The sequence below is a fragment of the Grammomys surdaster genome, unplaced genomic scaffold, assembly GCF_004785775.1.
Source record: "Grammomys surdaster isolate TR1022 unplaced genomic scaffold, NIH_TR_1.0 65, whole genome shotgun sequence".
Classification (NCBI taxonomy): domain Eukaryota; kingdom Metazoa; phylum Chordata; class Mammalia; order Rodentia; family Muridae; genus Grammomys; species Grammomys surdaster.
This window is the reverse complement of record NW_021604567.1, coordinates 13,098,571-13,121,593: the sequence shown is the minus strand read 5'-3', so window position 1 is coordinate 13,121,593 and position 23,023 is coordinate 13,098,571. Positions and strand designations below refer to the sequence as shown.

General features: G+C 37.2%; 1 protein-coding gene across 1 annotated transcript in view; it reads right to left on the bottom strand.

Annotated features, from left to right (window-relative positions):
- Positions 1-23,023, bottom strand: part of Gpc5 (glypican 5) — a 1,275,516-nt gene that overhangs the window by 1,035,329 nt on the left and 217,164 nt on the right. Inside the window, exon 3 of the mRNA XM_028771916.1 lies at positions 6,796-7,490. Within this exon, the coding sequence (XP_028627749.1) occupies positions 6,796-7,490 (695 nt within the window). The remainder of the gene's footprint in view (positions 1-6,795; positions 7,491-23,023) is intronic.

The following is a 23,023-nucleotide window of genomic DNA, read 5'->3' as shown; positions in this document are numbered from 1 at the left end:
AGAAGAAGAAGAAGAAGCATGCACACCAAAGATGTGTAGACAGCAGGAAATAATCAAAATCAGGGCAGAAATCAATCACTTGGAAACAAAGAAAACAATACAAAGAATCAAACAAAGAAACCAAGAGCTTTTTTTTATTATTTTTATTTATTTATTTTTTATTTTTTTTTGGAAAATTAACAGTATAGACAAACTCTTAGCCAAACTAACAAAAGACAGAAAGACAGTATCCAAATAAACAAAATCAAAATTGAAAAGGAAGATATAACAATGAACACTGAGGAAATTCAAAGAATCATTAGTTCTAGTTCAAAAGTCTGACCTATACAAAATTGGAAAATCTTAATGAAATGAAAAATTTTCTAGACAGATATCACTTACCCAAGTTAAATCAAGATGAAGTAAACTATTTAGACAGCTCTATCACCCTTAAAACAATAGAATCAGGTATTAAAAGCATTCTAGCCCCCCAAACCCTAAAGATAGATGATTTTGGTGCAGAATTATGCCAGACTTTCAAAAAAGAGCTATTACTAATACTCAACAAACTACTCCATGAAACAAAAAACAGAAGAAACACTGCCAAACTCATTGTACGAGGCTACAGTCACCCTATACATAAACCACGCAAGAACTAAACAAATAAAAAGAACTTCAGACCCTTTTCTCTTATAAATGTTGATGCAAAAATACTCAAGAAAATACTTGCAAACTGAATCCAGGAACACATCAAGACATCACCCATCAAGAGCAAGTAGATTTCATCCCAGGGATATAGGGATGGTTCAATATACAAAAATCCACCAACATAATTCACCATATAAACAAACTGAAAGAAAAAATCACATGATTATCTAATTAAACACTGAAAAAGCCTTTGATAAAATCCAAAACTCCTCCATGTTAAATATATTAGAGAAATCAGGAATATAGGCACATAAGTAAACATTAGCAAAGCAATAGACAACAGTTCAATAACCAACATCAAACTGAATGGAGAGAAACTTAAAGGAATTCCACTAAAATCAGGGACAAGACAAGGCTACCCACTCTCTCACTATCTACTCAATATAATACTCAAAGTTTTAGCCAGAGCAAAAAGATAACTAAAAAAGATCAAGGTGATACAAATCAGAAAGGAAGAAGTCAATGTCTCACTAATTGTGGATGATATGGTAGTATACATAAGAGATAAGAAAATTTCTACCAGATAACACCTAAAGCTGATAAACAGCTTCAGCAATGTGGTTGGATACAAAACTAACTCAAAGAAATCAGTAGCTCCCCCTTTATACAAATGATATATGGGTGGAGAAAAAATTAGGGAAACAACAATAGCCATCAATGATATAAAATATTAAATATAAAATATAAAATATCTTACTGTAACTTTAACCAAGTACATGAAAGACCTGTATGACAACAACAAGTCCCTGAAGAAATTGAATTATACATCAGAAGATGGAAAGCGCTCCCATGTTCATGGATAAATGGGATTTACATAGTGAAAAGGATCATCTTATCAAAAGCTATCTACAGAGTCAATGCAATCCCCATCAAAATCCCCACACATTGTTCTTTAGTACTTAAAAGAGTAATTCTCACCTTCATATGGTAAAACAAAAAAACCCAACATACCCAAAACAACCCTGAACAATAAAAGAACTTCAGGTGGAATCACCATCCCTGACCTGAAGATGTACTACAGAGCAATAGTGATAAAAAATACAAGGTATTGGTACAGAAACAGACACTTTAATGAATGGAATTGAATCAAAGACCCAGAGATAAACCTATATACCTATAGGCACTTGATTTTTTTTAACCAAGCCAAAAGCATTCAATGGAAAAGGGCATCTTCAAAAAATGGTTCTGCTGTAACTGGATGTCTACATATAGACTAATGAAAATAGATCCATATTCATCACCCTGCACAGAAATCCAGTTCAAGTAGATCAAGGATCACAACATAAAATCAGGTACACTAAATCTCATGCAAAAGAAAGTGGGAAATACCATTGAACACATTGGTACAGGAGACAATTTCCTGAATGGAACTCTAGTTGCTCAGGCTCTAAGAACAACAATTGATAAATGGAACCTCATGAAACTGCAAAGTTTCTATAAAGCAAAGGGCACTGTAAATAAGACAAAATGGCAGCACAAAGATTGGAAAAGGATCTTCATGCATCTGACAGAGGGCTAATAACCAAAATTTATAAAGAAGTCAAGAAGTTAGATACCAATAAATCAAATAACCCAGTTTAAAAATTCAGAACAGAACTCAAAAGAGAATGTTCAATGGAGGAACCTTGAATAGCTGAAAAGCACTTAAGGAAATGCTCAAACCCCTTAGTCATCAGGGAAATCCAAATCAAAACAACTCTGAAGTTCCATCAGAATGGCTAAGATTAAAAAAAAAATCAAGATAGCATATGTTGGCAAGGACATGGAGCAAGGAGAACACATCATCATTGTTGGTGGGAGTACAAACTAGTACAACCACTTTGGAAATCAATTTGGAAGTTTCTAAGAAAAGTAGGAATAGTTGTACCTCAAGACCTAGCTATACCACTCCTGGGCATATACCTAAAAGATTATTCAACCTCCCATAAAGAAATTTCCTCAATTATGTTCACAGCATCTTTATTCATAATAGTCAGAAATTGGAAACAACCTAGACATCCCTCAACTGAAGAATGGATAAAGAAAGTGTGGTACATCTTCACAATGGAATACTATCCAGCTACTAAAAACAAGAACATCAAGAATTTTTCAAACAAATGAATGAAACTTGAGAATGTCTTCCCGAGTGAAGTAATCCAATCTCCAAAGGATATGCACTGTATGCACTCACTTATAAGTAGATATTAGCTGTAAAATATAGGTGCCATGACACACTCCAGAGACCGAAATACGAGAACCCACAAGGAAGGCCCAAGTAAGGATGTTTGAATCTCACTTAGAGGGAGGAGTAAAACAGTCACAGGAGGAATATGGAGGGAAAAAACTGGGAAGAGGCTATGTGGAGGGGAAAGGAGGAGTCAGGATCAGGTGTGTGTAGTGACAAAAGAGATGGCCAGATGGCGATGAAAATGAGGGGAAATCTACTACTGACAGAAGTGAGGAGGTGGGGTACAACTCTGTGATGATGCAGAGACCTGAGATAAGGGAGGCACTCAAGAATCAATGGAGATTGGCCGGGCTGTGGTGGCGCATGCCTTTAATCCCAGCACTTGGGAGGTAGAGGCAGGCGGATTTCTGAGTTCGAGGCCAGCCTGGTCTTCAGAGTGAGTTCCAGGACAGCCAGGACTATACAGAGAAACCCTGTCTCAAAAAAACAAAAAACAACAACAACAACAAAAAGAATCAATGGAGATGAACTTAGCTGTAACTCACTACATTGGGGATATAGAACTTGAAGAAGTCAACTCCTGTAGCCAGTCAGGAACTCCAGTGGAGTGATAGAGACATGAACTCACCCTCAACACTTTCAGCCCAACATTTATCCTGTCTACAAAAAATGCAGGCATGGGGCATGAAGCTGAGACTGAGTGAATGACACCACCCCCAATAACCAGCCCAACTTGAGATCCATCCCATGGGCAAGCACCATTCCCTGACACTATTAATAATAATGTTATGCTTGCAGACAGCATTATGTTGTCCTCTGAGAGGCTCTACCCAGCAGCTGACTCAGACAGAGAGAGACACTCATAGTCAAACAGTGTGATGGAGCTTGGGAACTCTTATGGAAGAACAGGAAAAAGAATTGCAGGCCCTGTAATGTCAATCATTACACGGCTATGGGCTCTTTGTTTCTTCTTTGGATGAAATGGATTTATGTGAGCAGTTTAAACACATCATAGGCTGAAATAAAGCTAACGCTGTTTAATATATTCAAAGAAGGAGGAGGAGGAGGAGGAGAAGATGAAGAATATTATTATTATTTTTTATTATTATTATTATTATTATTATTATATTGCAGGCCCTAAAGGACATAGGAACCCCACAGGAAGACCAACAGTGTCAACTAACATGTATCCCTGGAGATCTCAGAGTCTGAACCACCAACCAAAGATCATATACAGTCTGGACCTAGGTTCTCCACACATATGTAGCACATATGCAGCTTGACCTTCATGTGGGTCCCACACAACTGGAATAGGGGCTATGCCATAACGTGTTGCCTATATGTGGGCTATGTTCTTCTAGCTTGGCTGTGCTGTGTCTCCTCAGTCGTAAAGGAAGCCCTTCGCCTAGCAGATGTGATGTGCCAGGGTCAGGAGATACCCGCAGGGGGCCCACCCACTCAGAGGAGAAGGTAAGAGTGAATGGGGAAAAAATTGTGGGAGTGTGGGCATGACTGGGATGGAGCAGAGAATAGAATGTAAAGTGAATAAGTAAAAAATAAAATTAAATTAAAAAGCATAGTACTAATAATTTGAGTTAGAAGGTAATACTTTAAACACAGTCTGCCCAGTGGTAGTCTTACAATAGGGAAAGGAACTATCAGGTGGTCATGTATCTAACTCCAGTACCATCACACTCAGCCCAGCACTACGCTTCCTGTCACACAAGCCAAATTGGACTCTAACACTGTTAGTAATTTACTGGGGCTCCAGGTAGAAAATACTAGGTTTAAAAGGATACATGGTTACTGTAGTCCTGTGTTGATCCAGTTAATTGAAATGGGAAAAATAGATACTTTTAGATTTTTAAGATCTAAAAATAAGATACTGAAAGATTTTTAAGGATACAAAAAGCCACCCTGGCTCTTAAAAGTGCATAAGGGACCTTGAATGTCAATCCTGGTACATACAGCAGAAATCTCAGACCCCAGATTTTAACTAGCATACTGCAAATTCAAACTCAAGCCTGAGTGCTGAAAAGATGGCTCAGGTGTTAAGAGCAGTTGTTCTTGGAGAGGAACTCGGTTTGAATCTCAGCACTATATGGCAGCTTACAACATCTGTTACTTCCATCGCCCTCTCCTGACCTCTGTGAACACCAGATACACTCCTGGTGCACTCACATATATGCAGGCAAAAGACTCATACACATAAAAAATAATAAAATCTTTTTTGTAAATATAAACTGTATTCTAGACTTGGCCTCAGATTTCTAGTATATATGTTCCTTCTGGACATCCTTGACATTGTAAATACTGTATGGATATTTTATTTCCTGTCCAAAATTTAAGACTATAAAATTCTTGTGTGTTATGTCCTTTCAGAGGTCTATCTTATTTTTAATTTACACAAATCGAGGAGAGAGGACAAAAAAAAATGAGGTTTATTACATCAAGTTGAGAATAAGCAAAGAGTGAGGGCAATGAAAGGTGAATCTGAAAAAGGCACAGTGATATATACATACTTACATATGCACAGACATACACACGTACATATATACATACACACAAACACAGTAATACCCACATACTCACATACATACACACAAACACAGTAATACACACATATACACGTACACACATACATACACACAAACACGGTAATACACACATTCATACATACACAAACACACATACATGCATGCACATACATAAATACACATACATACATGAAAACAAATAACGAAACCTATTATTTTGAACACTAATTTTAAAATGGCAAAAGAAACTTGTTCACTGGGTGGGGACACTCAGCAGAATACAATCTGGAGTTGAAATCCAGTGCTCATGGGACATGCTGATGATGCAACCACCAGAGAGCGCCATTTCTAACTGTCTGAAGACACCAAAGAGGCACATAAAGGCCAGGGGAAAAAACTTTGAAGGTGGTGGTGGTAAAACCTAAACCTTTCAGGTCCACTTTCTATCAAGAACAAATGGTTGACATATAGACCATGTGATGAGAATATTTTTCAGATCAGTAAATCAATGTCAGTTCAGAAGGATGGATTGTCTTGGTGCTGGAGAGTATCTGTTTTATTTCAGGAGAAATGATTTAGGAGAATCATCCACAGCATATCCTACTTCACTCTGTGAGACATGAGAAGTGTTAGTGAAGGAGCCTGAGAATACTTTTAAACAGCTCTACAGGAAGCTGGAGAGAGAAAACTCTTATATCACTTGTTTGATGGTTTTGTCTCAAAAAGATTCTTAGTTTGCTAGAAATAAAACTGTAGGAGAGAGCACGAGTTAGGTTTTACAAACTGTCCACTCCATCACTTTGTCAGACTCTTCAGAAATGCTTTTGCCCATGAAGGCATCAAACCTTAACTTCATAGATACATAATTAGTATTTTCCTATTCGAAAGCTAGGAAGATACAAACCTCTGACAATATCAGCCTGTCTTTTTATGTACAGCTGCTGGACAGACAGCTTACATAAATAATGCCTTCTCAAAAGAGAATGCTTCAGAAGATTTCTGCTGTATTTTCTTCTTATCAGCGAGGACACTGAGGTCCAGAGGCTTAAAATTATTCCCTCATCTCATATTGCTACTTAATTTTGCACTCGGATTCAGATAGATGTTCTTGGTTAAAATGTGAGCTCTGCCAACTTCACTGAGCCATTCAAGAAGCCGTCTATTGAACGGCTAAAGTATTATTTTGGCCCATCAAGATTTTGTCGTAAAATAGATACAATGTAATACTTTGAATCAAACAGGTATATCCGAGCATTTTGTGACTGTCTCTTAGAGAATGAACTCACTATGCTGATAAAAAAATATGAAGATTATTAACAACAGAATATCAAAGAATTTTGCATGTATCCTACCTAAATTTTCCATTCCAAGAAGTTAGATTGGAGACCCAGAATAGCATCTTACCTGATCCAATAACTTCTGCCCATTTAGATGAGCCTGCAGCACTGCATCATTAACAAGCAAATGGAAATTCAAGAGCACGTGTTCAACGTCATAGGTTCCGTGCATAGCATCTGACAACTCTTCCAAGGACCGGATATAAGCATGCCAGTGTGGATTCAGCTCTGTCATGTGGGCCAGGCAGCCCCTGATGACATTCAGGCAGTATCCCATACAGGGCTTACTGAGCATCAGGCTCTGGCAGTGCGGACAGTACTGCATCTTCAGGAGGGCCCTACTGCACTCTTTAGAGAAGTGTATATGGTCCGTGGTATTGATGACTTCAATGCCCAGATTAAGCGCCTGCAGGAATGTACGGCCCGGCAGCAGCGACCTCCCCATCTGTCCCATGACCCTTTTGGGGATGTTGCCAAATGGACTAACATCCTGGCGGGCCATTCGGATACATTCTGAGTATTGCAGAGAACTGTCAGTCACACCAGGGTTTATGAGATGGTTGTAGACCAAAGGAAAAAGACTGTCAAAAAATCTGTTTACAAATTCCTCGAGATTAACATCTGCACCAAATAAATAGAGTCCCACATCTGTGAAAAATTCCTGAATGGAAGCAGCAGCCTCCAAGGCCATGTTCCGGTAGGTGTTGCAGAAAAGGATACTGGTGTAATTCTCTGCTTGTCTGATGAGGGTTTCCAGGGTCTCTGTAACACAGTGAAGGTAAAGGAGAAGGCTTAGTAATCATGCGAAGCCGTCTGTCTGTCTGCTGTAGGCAGAAAATCTGCATAATACATCATAACTAGCCCAAGATAAGCCATAGTGTGCAGCCTACTGAACTGAATTTTCCAAGGGGAATGGCCAAATGATTACCACTACACACACTACATATACTTTCTAGAACACATTTCCTAGTATCTAAACTGGCTAAAAGGTACAGAAACCAAAAGCTGGTTACACAGACGCGTAATTTCTGACTAATTTTCATTTCATAGCTATTCATAATCTGATGATAAGAAGTTCACTTTGTTTCATATCCTGAGGTCAATACATATAAACACAATGCCATTTAATAATTGATTTCCTGGCTACTGCGTTCTCATAGTTTTTCCATCTGACTTTTATTTTCAAAATGAAAGTTTATAGATTATATGCTAGTTACTCCTAAGGCAGAATTAGTCTGATAGTCCACAGACCTCTTAATATTTCCAAATGTAAACAAATCTAAAATATGAGGCTACCACATTCCTTGTAAAATAGGGTGCTTTTTTAAGGCATGAGAAATATAAATGATGCTGTCCGAAAACAGTAATTTGTGACCCTGTTATCCATTTTGCTTTGTTGTTCTTAATCCTTTCTTCAAAGGCTGACTGGGGGATATTTTATTTATTACCTTACTAGATGATGCTCCAAAACCAGCCAAGCGAATCTAATATATCCACAAGGAAAGAAAGAATAATCTAAAAGGAAGGGATTGGAGTGGTATAATCACTGATATCAAACGAAATTCCAAACCCTGGCTATTAAAGAGCAGTAAACCACCATGAGTATCCTAGCAATTACATTTTATAATTAGACCAATGAATGACACTTGACTATATTGATATATAATTAGTTATAAAATACATTCAATAAAATTATCTCCCATAGCAACAACTTCATAGTTATTTCTAATTGGGTCGTAAAAGGCCACAGCTATACTTCACTAATCAAATCACTGCTTGAATATCTTATAAAAAAAATGGGGGAAAGTAAAAATGAAATAATGAGAAGCAAATATAGAAGAAGCGACAACTAGGAAAGCAGAACTATACCCACGACTGTGGAGGAATGTCTTCTCAGAAAGGGACAAAGGAGGTGAAGTGCATTCTGAGTTTCCTGAGACTGATTGAAATTGCACTCCAGACCTCTGTGTGAAATCTCAGGGTGCATCTACCCTGCAATCAAAGGTAACTGCTTTGAAAGGATACTGCACTTCTGAGTTTCATCAAACAGAGGACTACAAAGGCTAGACTGCTAATGAGGCCGGACTCCTGTATTCATATGCTGTTCTAGTACCCGGGACAGGTATCAAGTATATGATAGCAATTTGGCGAACATGGAAGAGAATGAAAGTATGTTGGAGCCATGTTTTATACCAGAATCTCCCACATGGCCTGACATTGGTCAGGATGAAAGCAAATGCAGGTTACCAGAACACTTAAGAGATATGACTTAGTCCAGCAATCTGTATTTAACATGCAGCTCAGGTGATAACTACATCCCAGATGTAAAAATACTACAAGAGCAGGTAAGGCAACATTCTCTCTCTGCTCATAAAGAAGGTCAGCAAGAGTCCCAGGAGGACAGCCCAACCCTATGGCTTCATCTCAACAAGGACACTGCTCTCTAGGACTCACAAGAGCAGCTGTGAAAGGCACACAGAGCTGGAACCTGAAGGAGAATCTGAACTTGCCATTTCCTCCACAGCACAGGGACACTTTTCTCAGGAGCTTGCATGTAGAAATTAATTATGATTTAGGTCACAAGCAATTATATTTACCACAAGTATCTAAATATCGGGGCCTGTAAATAAGTTGAGTTTTTTTAAAGTTAAATGAGACTGGCTTAAAAGACACCCCTATATCACATGCAATCTTACACACTCTTCCACTGGGTTTTTAAGGTATGTTATGGATATGTTCAAATAACTGACACTTTTTAAGATACTCTATGTATTCATAGGATATGTTCAGATAGCCAAAGTCAGCCATATTCCTCACAGTTGAATGATGTTTAGACATTGCCTATCTTGACAATACAAATGCCCTGTACTTACTTACTTACTTACTTACTTACTTACTTTATTTATTTATTTATTTATTTATTTATTTATAACTCTAAATGACGGTTAAGTATATGACTTTTTTAGTAGACAGTAGTGTTTCTTTACAAATTCTAGCATCATACATTCATAACATAGTGACTTAGTAATATATAGAGTTTACAAATAGAGTATCTATCACTATAAAATTTGCAAATAACTTACTTTATGAACACAACATTAGAAAGAAGATATTTATTGGAGCATTAGACTGAATGCAGTGCACCTAAATGTTATCTCTTTACCGAATTTGCTCTGTACTATTTTGATTACTATTTGAATATACAGTTAAAAAATAGGTTTATGAACAAGTACAGATTGTATTTTATTTAAGGTTCCATACACACGTACACAGACACACACACAGACACATATATATAAAATTATGTTTCATCATGTTCAGATTTATGTATATATACACATATATATGCATATATATTATATAAAGATAGATAGATAGATAAATAGATAGATAGATAGAGATAGATAGAGAGATAGAGAGATAGAGAGATAGATAGAGATAGAGATATATATGACGCTGACCATGATGAAACTTAAAATCCCAGTAACCAAGGCTGCAGTTAGGAGGAATGAGAGTTTGAAGCTGGTCTTGTCTAGGTGACAAGCACAATCATGAATTATATAGGAGATCTTGTCTCAATTTAAAGAGCGTTAAAAGTCAGTCCATTAGATGATTTTGGCAATTTTTTTAAAAAACGGGTAAACTCAGAATGAAGTTATAAAAATTACTTCTACATATTAATCTTGAATCTACAGAATTTCAATTTTTAATCAACGGGAGTCAACACTGTCCTCTTTTAGAGTTAATACTGTGGTATTAGCAAGAATTTTAACTTGAAAATCAATATGTCACAAAGTATTTGCTTCTCTGTAAATAAAAGAATTAGCATGTATTATCAATGTGAACAGAAGGCAGGCTAGGTACCAAGAAGTTTGTTTAGTATCTTAATTGTCAAGAAGAAGATATATCCTGCATTACAAAGTTTTTGATACATGTAAAAATCCACACCAGTTCCATGCAAGCTTTACTTTTCCATCCTGCTGCTATACATTGGAATGGTCCATAAAAGCAAACATTTTCCCACATCTGCTTAAGGAACTTAGTGAACAAACGGCACAAACCCTTCCTCGCTTTGCTTTTGCCACTGAGTATTTCAGTAAGTATCTCCTTCTAGTAATACCAGATGAAGTCTACAAAGCCAAAGTCACTTCTTCCTTCCTTTTCAGTATGGAGTAGTAGAAAGAAGAAAAGTCTGTAGTCTAATTAATATTTGATGAAAATTATAATTCCTCCTAGCTCTATAGGAAAATTAACTTATATAGACATAGAGCCATTTGTGTACAATCACACAGAGACATGTACTTGAATGTCTAAAGTTCATGTTCATCTATTCTGGTTATCGGCATTAGCATTCTAGAATCACTGCATGGTACAACTCAAGTATAGGAAATTTACTTCAGATTTCTCAGTCCCCGTTCCCATCAAAGGTATTTTACTATACATGCAAATGATTGCTGACATGTAAACTAAGAATTTAAATTCAAATAATATACTGAAGGTAAAGTCAAGTCATACTGGTATAAACTTAAATTTAATAAGCTGACAAGTCAGTAAAGTCATATGAGTGGCTTTTGGCAGCAAGAGAAATTTAATCTTCATGGGCTCTTTATTATTTTAAAGATAAACTGATTTCATAGTAATAATCATGAAACAATAGTTGTAAGAAGTTCTTCAGGATAACATGAACAGACAATGTCTGGGTGTTAATACACTGTAGTCTTTTAAACCTATGAACATGTTAATACACAAATTATGAAGTATTATTTCCAAGGCAAGGCTACATGTCCCCATCTAGAGTCAGGGAACACATGAAAAGAAATGAGCTATGGACAACAAGCCACAACAACCAGCCACAAACAACCGAGCATGGATAACCAGCCACAGACAACCAGCCATGGATAACCAGCCACTGATAACCAGCCACAAATAACCAGTTGGTGCTTAGCATGTGTGTTTAGGTTGAAGAGATATTTTCCTAGTAACTTCACACGGTTGCACATCAGAGTTCTCGAGTCACAGATGATATAACTGCTACAAAGCTTTCATTTCTGCTCAGTGACTTCCAAGCTCCTTTGTGCCTGATGCAATGTGTCCCTATGCATTTCACCCTAGAGAGATAAACAGATGGATCTAATGTAAGAATAGTTCCTCAAGAGTTTTATCATGCATATATTAAAATAAAATTTAACTCTATCTCAAACTTTAGGAACTGCTTTCAAATGATGTTAACAGTACCACATGTAACAACCCCTGTAATATTCTGAAGACCACTAAATGTACATTGTTGTCATACAAACTTACATAAAAATGCATCAACAACCTATTTTTCCACCTTGGAAATGTTTATGATGAATTCGTTCTTCCATTTGCATATTTCTTTGAGTTTTTTTTAAGAAGTAAAAAATGTGTAATAAATGTTCTCTAGAATATTGATTTAATGACATTTAAATGCTATGCATTATGATTTGTAATATAGTTTTTCAGAAATTAGTCATCTGTATAAATAAACAGTGACTAGAATATTAATCTGCATCACTAGAAATTAGCATAATGGTCATTAATCTACTCTCCTCAGACAAGTACTGGAGAAAAAATGATTTCTCAACTTTTTTTCCTTTATTTCCCTTTTTGTCAATTTGGTCGTCACAATGTATAACACTGGTTTTTAATATAGTCTGCATTCATTTATTTTCTGCAAGTCAATAAACATTCTAGTAAAAATATACTTAATTAAGCACTTCGTTAATAGTTAAAATCAGTGCCAAGCAACCATCTTTGTGTGTGTGTGTGTGTGTGTGTGTGTGTGTGTGTGTGAGAGAGAGAGAGAGAGAGAGAGAGAGAGAGAGAGAGAGAGAAACACCACAATCACTTCACACATTGTAAAGATTTTTAATAAAATTTTTCTAGTGTTTTTAAAAATAAACATAGGAAGCAATATAGACACAAGAAGCAGGTACACAAAGCTATTTCTTACTAAGTATGTAATCTGTATTTTAATAGAACAAATAAACCAATAACCTTAGTGGTTAATTTAATGATTTTGGTCAATAATTTTCATTAACTTAATAATCGAGAACATAGAGTCTTTCGCTTAATTGAACAAAAAATATCACTTTAACAAAAACATAATTCCTGCCATCATTTTCTTTTTCACTATCTCAGGAAACTAAAGTGATTTTATATGTTTGGCTTCCCCTGGCATATTATCCATTTCTTCTTGAATACATTAAGATCTAATCCGCTGAGCCAACATGTTTAATGTGTGATATAGATGCTGAAGCTGGCGCTGAGCGAGTCATACATGTCGCTGTGTTACAACCATTAGAATCTGTGTAACAGAACAAAAATGAAAGCAAATAGGATTCATTGTCAAGTATCACAGATAAGACTGAAGAGTAAACTTCAGATGAAACTGGAAAATGAGTTTATGTTCTCTGATAACCCCCCTTAAAGTACGAAACTTTCTGAATTTAACAAATATACTTAATCTAGACTGTTTATTCATGTGGAAGATTTAAATATATGTATATGCAAAGTAATTTAAACAAATTATTTTCTGATGGGGGGGAGGCTGAGAGGGCGTATCTGAAACAAGATGAACAAGAAACCTTTAACCCAGAAGGAATTGTTTGAGAGGGCACTTTTTTGAGGAAAGAGCCAGATATGGGAAGATGAGCATCTGGTAAGTTCAGAGAGCCTGAACACAAAGATCCAAGGCATGCAGAAATCTATCACCAGAAAATACACAGTAATGTGTCTGTTGGTTGTTGACTGAAGGGAATAGAAGGAGAAAGCAGTGAACCAACAGACAAGAGGCAGATCAGAGTGCCTTGAAGCCATCAGGAGGGGTTAGACCATAGATGAGCAATGGGAAGCTACTAGAGAGCTTTCTAGAGAAGAGGAAAAGGTCATGGATTGCATTTCAGTGGATCACAGCAGTACGAGGGCAACGTCTAGACCATTAGAGCCAAGGCAAGAGAATGCAGGGAGCTCAGTAAAGTCGAGGGGTTCATACCTATATGCCAGACTATTCTTGCAGTGGTAAGATGCACAGCTGCAAGAGGGCATATTAGCCACATGTTGGAAAAATAGCTAAAAGAATTTGCTGTTCCTTGGAAGATTATAAGAGAATGAGGTGGAATACATGTTCTAGAGCCCAGGCTTGAGCAGCTGGATTCATAGTGGTACTATTTATTGAGACAGCCCAGCCCATAGGGGTATCACATCAAAGTTAGAAAATCAATGTAAAGAGTAAAATGATAATCAGAAATTGAAGTGAAGCTTAATAGTACATACTGAGGGAAAATAATGAAAAATTTAAAGGAGACACTGAAAGTATCTGTACAAACTTGTATCACATAGGAAGCAAAGTCATGGTACTAGATGAAGCAGAAGGTAGGCAAACAAGAGTGAGAGAGATTAAAAAATATGTATTATGAGAAAGAAAAAAAGAATAGAAGTCAATGAAATTAAAAATAAAAGAATCCAAAAAGAAGAGTATCCCACAGGACAAGGGAAGAAAATTATCCTTCTATCTCTCATGTCAAATACCTCAAGGTCAACTAAGATAAGGAGTACCAACAGCTAGTCACTTAACTGTCAAGAGGCTGCCTGCCTCAGAAGCATGAACCCAAGACAGAGTAGGAATTGAAGACATGTACAGACATATCCAGCAAATGCTTCCTTCCTGGAATCATAGAAGCAGGCACAGGATGGGGATCCAAAGTTAAAAGTTGTTGTAGTTGTTGTTTTAGTTGTTGTTGTTGTTGCTGTGGAGGTTGTTGTGGAGGTTTTTGTTGTTGTAGAGGTTGTTGTTGTTGCTGCTGTTGTTGCTGCTCCTGCTGCTGCTGATATGGGTCAATCTTTCTATATCTCCTCCAGGAATAAACTGAGTGGCAAAGACTGGATCAAGATGGAAATCATTTTAATAAGCTAAAATATGTGATCATGGACACTTACAGAAAGTCAAAATACTTGACATTTGGTAGGTGCAAAAGTTGCCAAGACTGACAGCAAAGTAAGAAAATATAAAGGGAATCTGGTAATATTCTCAACAATGGGATTGGTTCAAGAGATTCCTGGCAGTCTTTCTTACCAAATGTAATAGCTACTTCTCGAAACTCAGACTACTCTATTTCCTCTAGCCGTTGAACCTGGTGCCAATGATTTTACTACATTCTGTATCCAGGAAACATTTATGTCTTCCCTGAGCCAACATTTAAAAGCTGTAGTCCTTGAAATATATCATATCCTTTAAAATATGTTATGGTTATTATTGTGTGGATCCATGTGCCTAATGTGGGGTGGGAGATATGCAAATTCATGCATATAGAAAGCTAAAAGCATTTTTGTAAAGTTGGTTCTCTTCTTCCACCTATTGATAGGATCTGGAGATAAAACTCAAATCTTCAGGCTTGGAAACAAGTCCCTTTACCCACTGAGCCACTGTGGTGGTTTGAATAAGGATGGCTTCTATAAGTTCATATATTTAAATATTTAATCCTTAGTTGCTAGAACTGTTTACCGAAGATTAGGAGGTGTGGCCTTTTGGAGAAGGTATGTCACCTGAGGTCAAGCACCCAATACATTCTTGCTTCTATAACTTGCCTTGACAATGGTGTTTCATCACAGAAATAGAAAAATGGCCAAGACTAACATCTTGCCAGTCTGCATTTACATCAGATGACACTACAAGTTGCTGACTTCTATATCTACATATGTAGCTCAACATTTCTCAGAGTTTTTTTCTTTATCTCAGGACTCCTATGATTGTAAGAATTTATCAAGTATCCCGAAGAGATTTTTGTCCTACTGAGATGTATGTATACATACATATGTATTCATATAAATATGCATATATTTCTAATTCATTCTGTTGCTATGGTAAAATACCCTGACAAGAAGCAACTTTATGAGAGAAATTATTTCTTCTTTTTGGCTTACAATGCAGGGTTACAGCCCATTGTTAAGGAGAAAGTAAGGCACTGACTCAAGCAGCTAGGTATACCACATCCACAATCCAGCAGAGAGAAATGAGTGCAACTCTGCTGCTTCCTCCTGTCTCACCGTACCTTCCTTCATTTTTATAAAATTCAGAGACTAGCATAGAAAATGGTGATATCTACTGGAGGCTCAGTCACTTAACAATTGAAACAATCCCCCAGAGACATGCCCACTAGAGAACTGATCTAGATATTCTTCACAGAGACTATCCAGGTGAATCTACACTGTGCCAAGTAAAGTTAAAACTAATCAGTGTGTGCGTTGGTGGTGGGGATGACTTAAAATTTCTTCTATCTTGAAAGGAAACTATAAATATAGTTGTGCTAGGAGAATAAGTAGTTATTGTTGAGTCTATAAGCATAATGCATGACTAAACAACTCAAGGGAGGAGGTGGAGAGAAGACATGGTAGAGTTCATAGTAACGGAAGCGTGTGGCAAAGACCTTTTACACTACCAAGAACCAGAAAGCAAAGAGCAGGTTGTAGCTATCAAAGGGCAGCCTTGCAGGACCTACTGTACCAGGTAGGCCTTATAAAGGTTCAAATGAGCCTGTGGCAGATATTACAAACCCAAATAATAATAAATAGATAACTTATAAAGAAAAATATCTACAGTGCCAAAAGGAAAAAGAAAACTTTAGTAAGAAAAGTGCCATTGTTTTGCACCACTGAAAATTCCATTAATGTCTGGCTTAATGGAGTAGGGTTGGTGCAGTCTTTAACAGTAGGTATATGCTTGATAAATATAAAAAATGAATTTAACATCACACAGATAATTAGTATTACTTAAGGCTAGAACAAGGAAGTAGGCTTTAGACATGAAAATGACTTTGGTCTAGGACAAGGAATTTGGCTCAGATATTTGGGTCATCCCAATAAGCCCTTAGAAACAGTGATAAGGGGAGTTCACAGAATTTTGTTTATTGCCTTGTGTGTTCTTTGACTATTTGTGTTTATTGTCTTGCTTGTTCCTTGACTCTTTGCATCTATTGTATTGCTAGTCCCTCAACCTAGAACTGACCTTAATATTTGCATGCAATTAAAATGGTATAAAAGCAAAAGGGAGGAGGGGGGATGGGATAGAGGTTCTAGGGAGGGAAAATGGAGAAAAGGGATGATATCTGAAATGTAAACAAATAAAATATCCAATAAAAAAGAGTCAAAAAAGATTGTTGTTAACATTATTTTATATCACATCAAAACAATGCAATTAACTGTTTGTCCAAAGTTGGCTGGAGTATTAAAGTCTAGCAGCTCACTTTCCTCTCCTCTGTTACTGAAAATCTACTGTTTATTTTTCATTATAATTTGTTCTGTTATTCTTGTGAAAATCTGGCATGTACTGATATTGGAAAAATGTTGATACACAGGTTATGCAGCTTTCTCTGAGGCTGACACTTTTGACCGCATGATAAGTATTATAAAGTCCTTCTAGTGGGTTAAATAATTTTTGTCTAAATTTTCTAGTTTATCTGAAGATTTAATTGTTATTACTATGGGTTGGATGAATGTTTCCCAAAGGGACATGTATAAAAGACCCATTCTCCAGGGTTGACAGCTTGAATCACAAAGTAGGGGTACTTCCTGCTCTTGCAGATAACTAAGGTTTGATTTCTAGCACCCACATATGGTTCACAACTGTCTATAACTCTATGTCTAGGGGATTCAGTGCCTTCATCTGGCCTCTGTGGGAACGACATGGACATACTGCACACACCTCCTCCATTCAGGTGAAACCTCATACACATAAAACATAAAGTAAAATAAGTTCTTTACTTTTTAAGACCATATTCCCAAAGTGACCTTAATTTCATCTTAAGGAAAAAAAAGAGAGAGAGGTGGGGGGATAGGAAGACCTCAGTTCATGGAAATAGAGTAGTGACAATCACTGTGGGCTGTAGTGCCACCCCCACCCCTTATTCAGCAACAATGACTGATGGGTAGCCACTTCTACGTGATATCTACTCCCATCATGATGGATGACTTCCTGCAGCCCTAAACCATGGGGCCAGTGCGCATGGATTTGTACCACCAAAACTACAATCCAGAATTAACTTTCCCTCTGTATAAGTCAGCCGTCTTTTTCATTATTTCCTTATATTTTCATCATCGTCATCTATTTCATTATAGAGATATGATAGGTCTACTGAATATGATTCACTAGCACAATATGCAGTAAGTTGATTCCCTTGGAATCACAAACTCATTGGTTCAGTCTTAAGAAAATGTTTGCCAAAGCACTCATCTGATTCATTGTAACTTGCTTTTTCATAAGGAATAAAATGGTATTTGTGGCAGAAGGGTGACAAGTTGAGCTAGCATGTCAAATAGCTGCAAAAATGGAATTTACTGAGATATTCATTTTGTATCATAGGCAGAAGACAGATATTCTGTATGTATTTATCTCCTAATATCATATCAATTGTGAAAAATAGATTAGTTCATCTGAAGGTGTGTAATTAGTAAAAAGACTATTTCTTGGTTCTTCTGGATATTGTTAAGTTAAACTGGATTTTTAAAAGTGTGTTTAATGAAAAGTATATACAGATCTCAATTGTGGTTTGTAGCCGTTAATTTAGCTTGTGCCAAACTCCAGGAGATGAATCAGTTGTAGCATTAAAATATGTTTGGTCTGAAAGATACCTGAGATCTAAGCACTTTCAATGTCTGATGAGACAATTTGGACTGTCCTCATTTGCCAAAGGCCTGCCCCTACGAAAGCCCCCATACCTATGAATACCTTCAAGACAGCCTTATATATATATTTTTATTTTTCCCATAAACATCATCCTCTAATTTTTAATTCCAACAATTATTTTTCATCAGTAAAAGTCCCTTTTAACTTCTTCACCCTCAGATATTCTTCCTAGAACAAATCTTATCCAACCTGGAATAGATCGTCATTCTCATTCAGCCGACTTTTCCTCACTCCAGTACTGAGGTTCTAATTATTCTTACTGCTTTCCACATGTATAATTGCAAGTTCATTGCAGGCCCATATCTAAACCCTATAAACCTGAGAAAAAAATCAGAAAATAAACCTGAGAATTTCAAATGTTTTATGAGATCTTTGAAACATACCGGAAAGGAGAAATGGATGGTAACAAGATTGACATCATGTAACACACGACATTCTAAACCATATATATATGTATATACACACATATATACATATGTATGTATATACACACACACACACACACATATGTGTGTGTGTGTGTGTGTGTGTGTGTATACATATCATTCAACGGATGTAAAAAAGGACAGTTTCTACCTGAACACTTCTAGTGTCTTCTGGTAGCTACACTATTTATTCCTTAGTCACTATATTTATTTATTTTAGATGAGCATATACATTTTCAAGTATATCTATCATTTGAGGAATCACCATTAATTTATATGTACTTCTTAGTGTTATAAAATTCTGCTGAATCTTTTTTCTCCAAAGCATTATACTAGTGTGCATCAGAGACTCTTACATCTTCCTCCAGTGCATTCCACAGTTATTGGAACATTCCTTACATTGTAATGTTAAAATATGCATGTGTGCTCTTGTATGCATGTGCACACAAGAGCACACACACACACGTATACATATATAAAAATCTGTCTTTTTCTATTAGGCTATCATAAAGGTTAAGGAGTTGAAGTCCACAACACCAGAATATTCTCTAAGTCATATGCAAAATCACACTGAACTTCATTATTGATGAGTTCTAGGACACATATGCATTATACACAGGAATTTTTTTAAATTTATTTATTTTTTAAATAAAATCATAAAATAAACTTTTACTTATTCACACAGGAGTTATAAACACAAAAAGGCAGGATGTGAGGAAGGGAATGACACTGGAGTGTGGGTGTTCAGGGGGAGTACAGATATTTTTCAGAACAGGGTATCGGCTGGGTGAAGGTTCAGGGGACAGGTCACTATGACTCTGGCTATGATTCACTTGTCCTTATCTAAGTTGGTACTGTCCATCAAGGCTACCTATTTACAAGGTCTATGACTACTCAGGCTGGTAAATTTCCACAAAAGCTGCCTGTTTATAATAGCTTATAGCCATCTGTTTCAGTGTTTTTCCACAGAGACCCAAGACTTTGTGTTAGCATGCATGTATGACAGGCCTATTGCTGATTTTAGGCCTATGGCTGATTTTAGGCCTTCACTGTGTAAGCAGGGATGCCCCTGACATCTCTTCCCTTCTCTAAGTATAGAAGGGCTGTGGCGATTCTAATCTTGCGAAGGCAGGGATAGAGGCCTGACCTCCAGTATTTGAAGGGGACCTTGTAATGGCTCCAGTCCCCCTGTCATTGTCCAGTGAGGCATGAGGGCCATACCCATCCCGATGTCTTTTTCCTGGAGAGGGGATACTTTTGACATCAACCTCTATGCAGTCAGGCTTGTCCGTCAGGGAACCCAGAGAGATATTTTTATCTTTTATTTATATTCCCTTGCAGTGTTTAGCCTCGCAGCCTAAGCAAGAATTCAGATCGTCAGTCAGAGGGGGTTCTGGGTGGCCCCTCTCTGCTTGGTTTAGGGGCAGAAGTCCCCGCTTTTAGGTTGGGTGGAGATGGGTTTTGGGAACACCTTGGATAGAGTAACAATCTCATCTTGAGTCTCGTGGCAACAGATAGATAATTTGGTAGCAAAACCTATTCAGAAACACAGGAACTTTAAAATGGCTGTAATTACAGTCTGGAAACTGGTGCTTCTTAAATGTCTTGACCATGGTCCCACAGATCAGCTAGATCACATTGCCAAGAGTCAGTTTGAGTGCTTTGTTACTTACAGGCCAGCAAACAGAAAAAGAATTGAAGGTATCCACTTCTGAATTCCAGACAGTTTAATAAATATACTGCTACCACATTGACAGGAGAAACTCTTTCAGAAGTCAGGCAATCTTTTCAACCATTACATTCTTTCCAAATAGCAGGAGGAAAAATTGCAATACTTTCTGATAACTGAAATGCACTATAACGCACAAAATCAATCAGACCAAAAGGAGTCTGTCTCACCTCAGAAAGGATTCCTGCATTCATAGCTGTTACCACCAAATACGAGAGCACAGTGAAATGTATACTGAACAGAGGTGCAGTTATGTGATTAAAGTATAGGCTGATAGAAGTTCTAAATTCACTGGAAATCCAAATTTTATTTTTAATGTTTTTATTACATGGAGTTTGTATTTGTATATGTGTGCATATATGTGATTATGCCTGAACATACGTGTGTCCTGGTTACATCTGGAGGTGAGAGGGGGACTTCTTAAAGTCTCTTCTGTAGAAAGTATTTTTAGCCACACTGCTTTGAGCTCCCAGCAAGTCACAGGCACACATCCACTCAGGATCTATCTTGGATCCATGGATGAAAGACACATACACATTAGCGCATTTTATACCTGTCTTACTGGCTCAGTGGCTGGGCTATTCTAAGCCTCCTGTGGCTAGCATTCCCTTCCCTTTACTTCTAGCCTATGCCTCTAAATCTTCTGTCAGCTTAGTTGTCAGGTTAACTTTACTCCCTGCTCAATGTCTCTAAATCTGCCCTCAGCTTCGTTGCCCAGTTACTTTCTATGAAGGTCACTTGCCTTGCTGCCAAAGATACTTCCAGGTTGCCCTTCTCTGGGCCGCTTTCTCTTTCTACCTACATTTTAGAAGATCTCCCCTGCAGCTCTGAGTCTGTTCTCTCTCTCCCCCAAGTATCTTGACTCTCCTCCCCCCTCTTCTCTCCTAGACTGGAGGAACCTGGAAGTCCCACCTCTTACTTTCCACCCAACCATTAGCTGCGGGCATCCTTACTGATTGGTCAAGAACCAATTGGGGGCCATTTCGTCCTATTGACAGTGTCCTTTGCCTTACAGAAGCTTTGCAATTTTATGAAGTCCCATTTGTCAATTCTTGATCTTAAAACATAAGTCATTGGTGTTCTGTTCAAGAAATTTTCCCCTGCACCCAGGTATTTGAGGCTCTTCCCCAGTTTCTCTTCTATTAGTTTCAGTGTATCTGGTTTTATGTGGAGGTCCTTGATCCACTTGGACCTGAGCTTTTTACAAGGAGATAAGAATGGATCAATTTTCATCCATCTACATGCTGACCTCCAGTTGAACCAGCATCATTTATTGAGAATGCTGTCCTTTTTCCACTGGGTGGTTTTCAAAAGCTCCTTTGTCAAAGATCAAGTGACCATAGGTGTGTGGGTTCATTTCTGGGTCTTCAATTCTATTCCATTGATCTGCCTGAATGTCTCTGTACCAATACCATACAATTTCAAAGGCATATCTGGTGTTTAACTTATCTGTTTTATTAGACTTATTATTTATCTTATTGTCTTCATAAGACATTGTTTTGTTCCATACTCAACCTTCCCCAGCTAGGCAAAAACTCAATGTGAAGAACTGGCTGGGTGGACACACATATCAATGCCTGTCCTAGCTTCTCAAGTATAGTGACTATATACATGAGCCACTAAGCCCAGCTAATTGAGCTTTCAACATTTAGTTGAAGTTTATTTAAAATGTTCATGATCGTATAATGTTACAGAAATGCAGCTCCCCAAAGCCTTTGTCAGCAGCCCAGGAACTTTGGTCTCCTGTTCATTAAATACAAATTTAATTTTCTAAACTGTTCTTGGTGCCATGCTGCCAAGTTTAGTGCAGCCCAAAGACAATGACTATGTGGCTAATCTATCAAATTACATACACCTGGAATTAAAGAAAGTCTGTTCCTTAATTTTTTTCAGAAATTGTCATCAGCTGTCAATTGAAAATCATTACAATGAAGGAAGAGTCACTGAGAAAGTTATTAATAAATGACAAACTTGAAGGGCACACTGAGTCCTGCATAACTCCTCAGCATTGCCCCTACACTGGATTCCTTTTATTTTTGAGAGTATAATTTTATCATTTCTCCTTTTCCTTTCCTCCCTCTAAATGCTCCAATATACTCTTTGTTGTTCCTTTTCAAATCTATGGTCTCTTTTTTTCATTAATACACATATAAATACATATTTTTAAATATATGCTCAGATGTACACATTCAGGACTTACAATTTAGTATTGGATAACCACTTGATGTATTCTTTCATGGAGACAATCTATCTTGCTTTAAGCATTCCTTAGTTTCTTGTAATTCTTTGTGTGTTACTATGATCCACAATGGCATAGCAAATTTCCTGATACTCTGGCCCTTACAGTCTTTCTTCCCCATCTCTGGAATGTTTCCCAAGTCTTAGGTTCAAGACAAGTTGTGTTATAGATGTATCCTTTGGAATTCAGCTCTACAGCCCA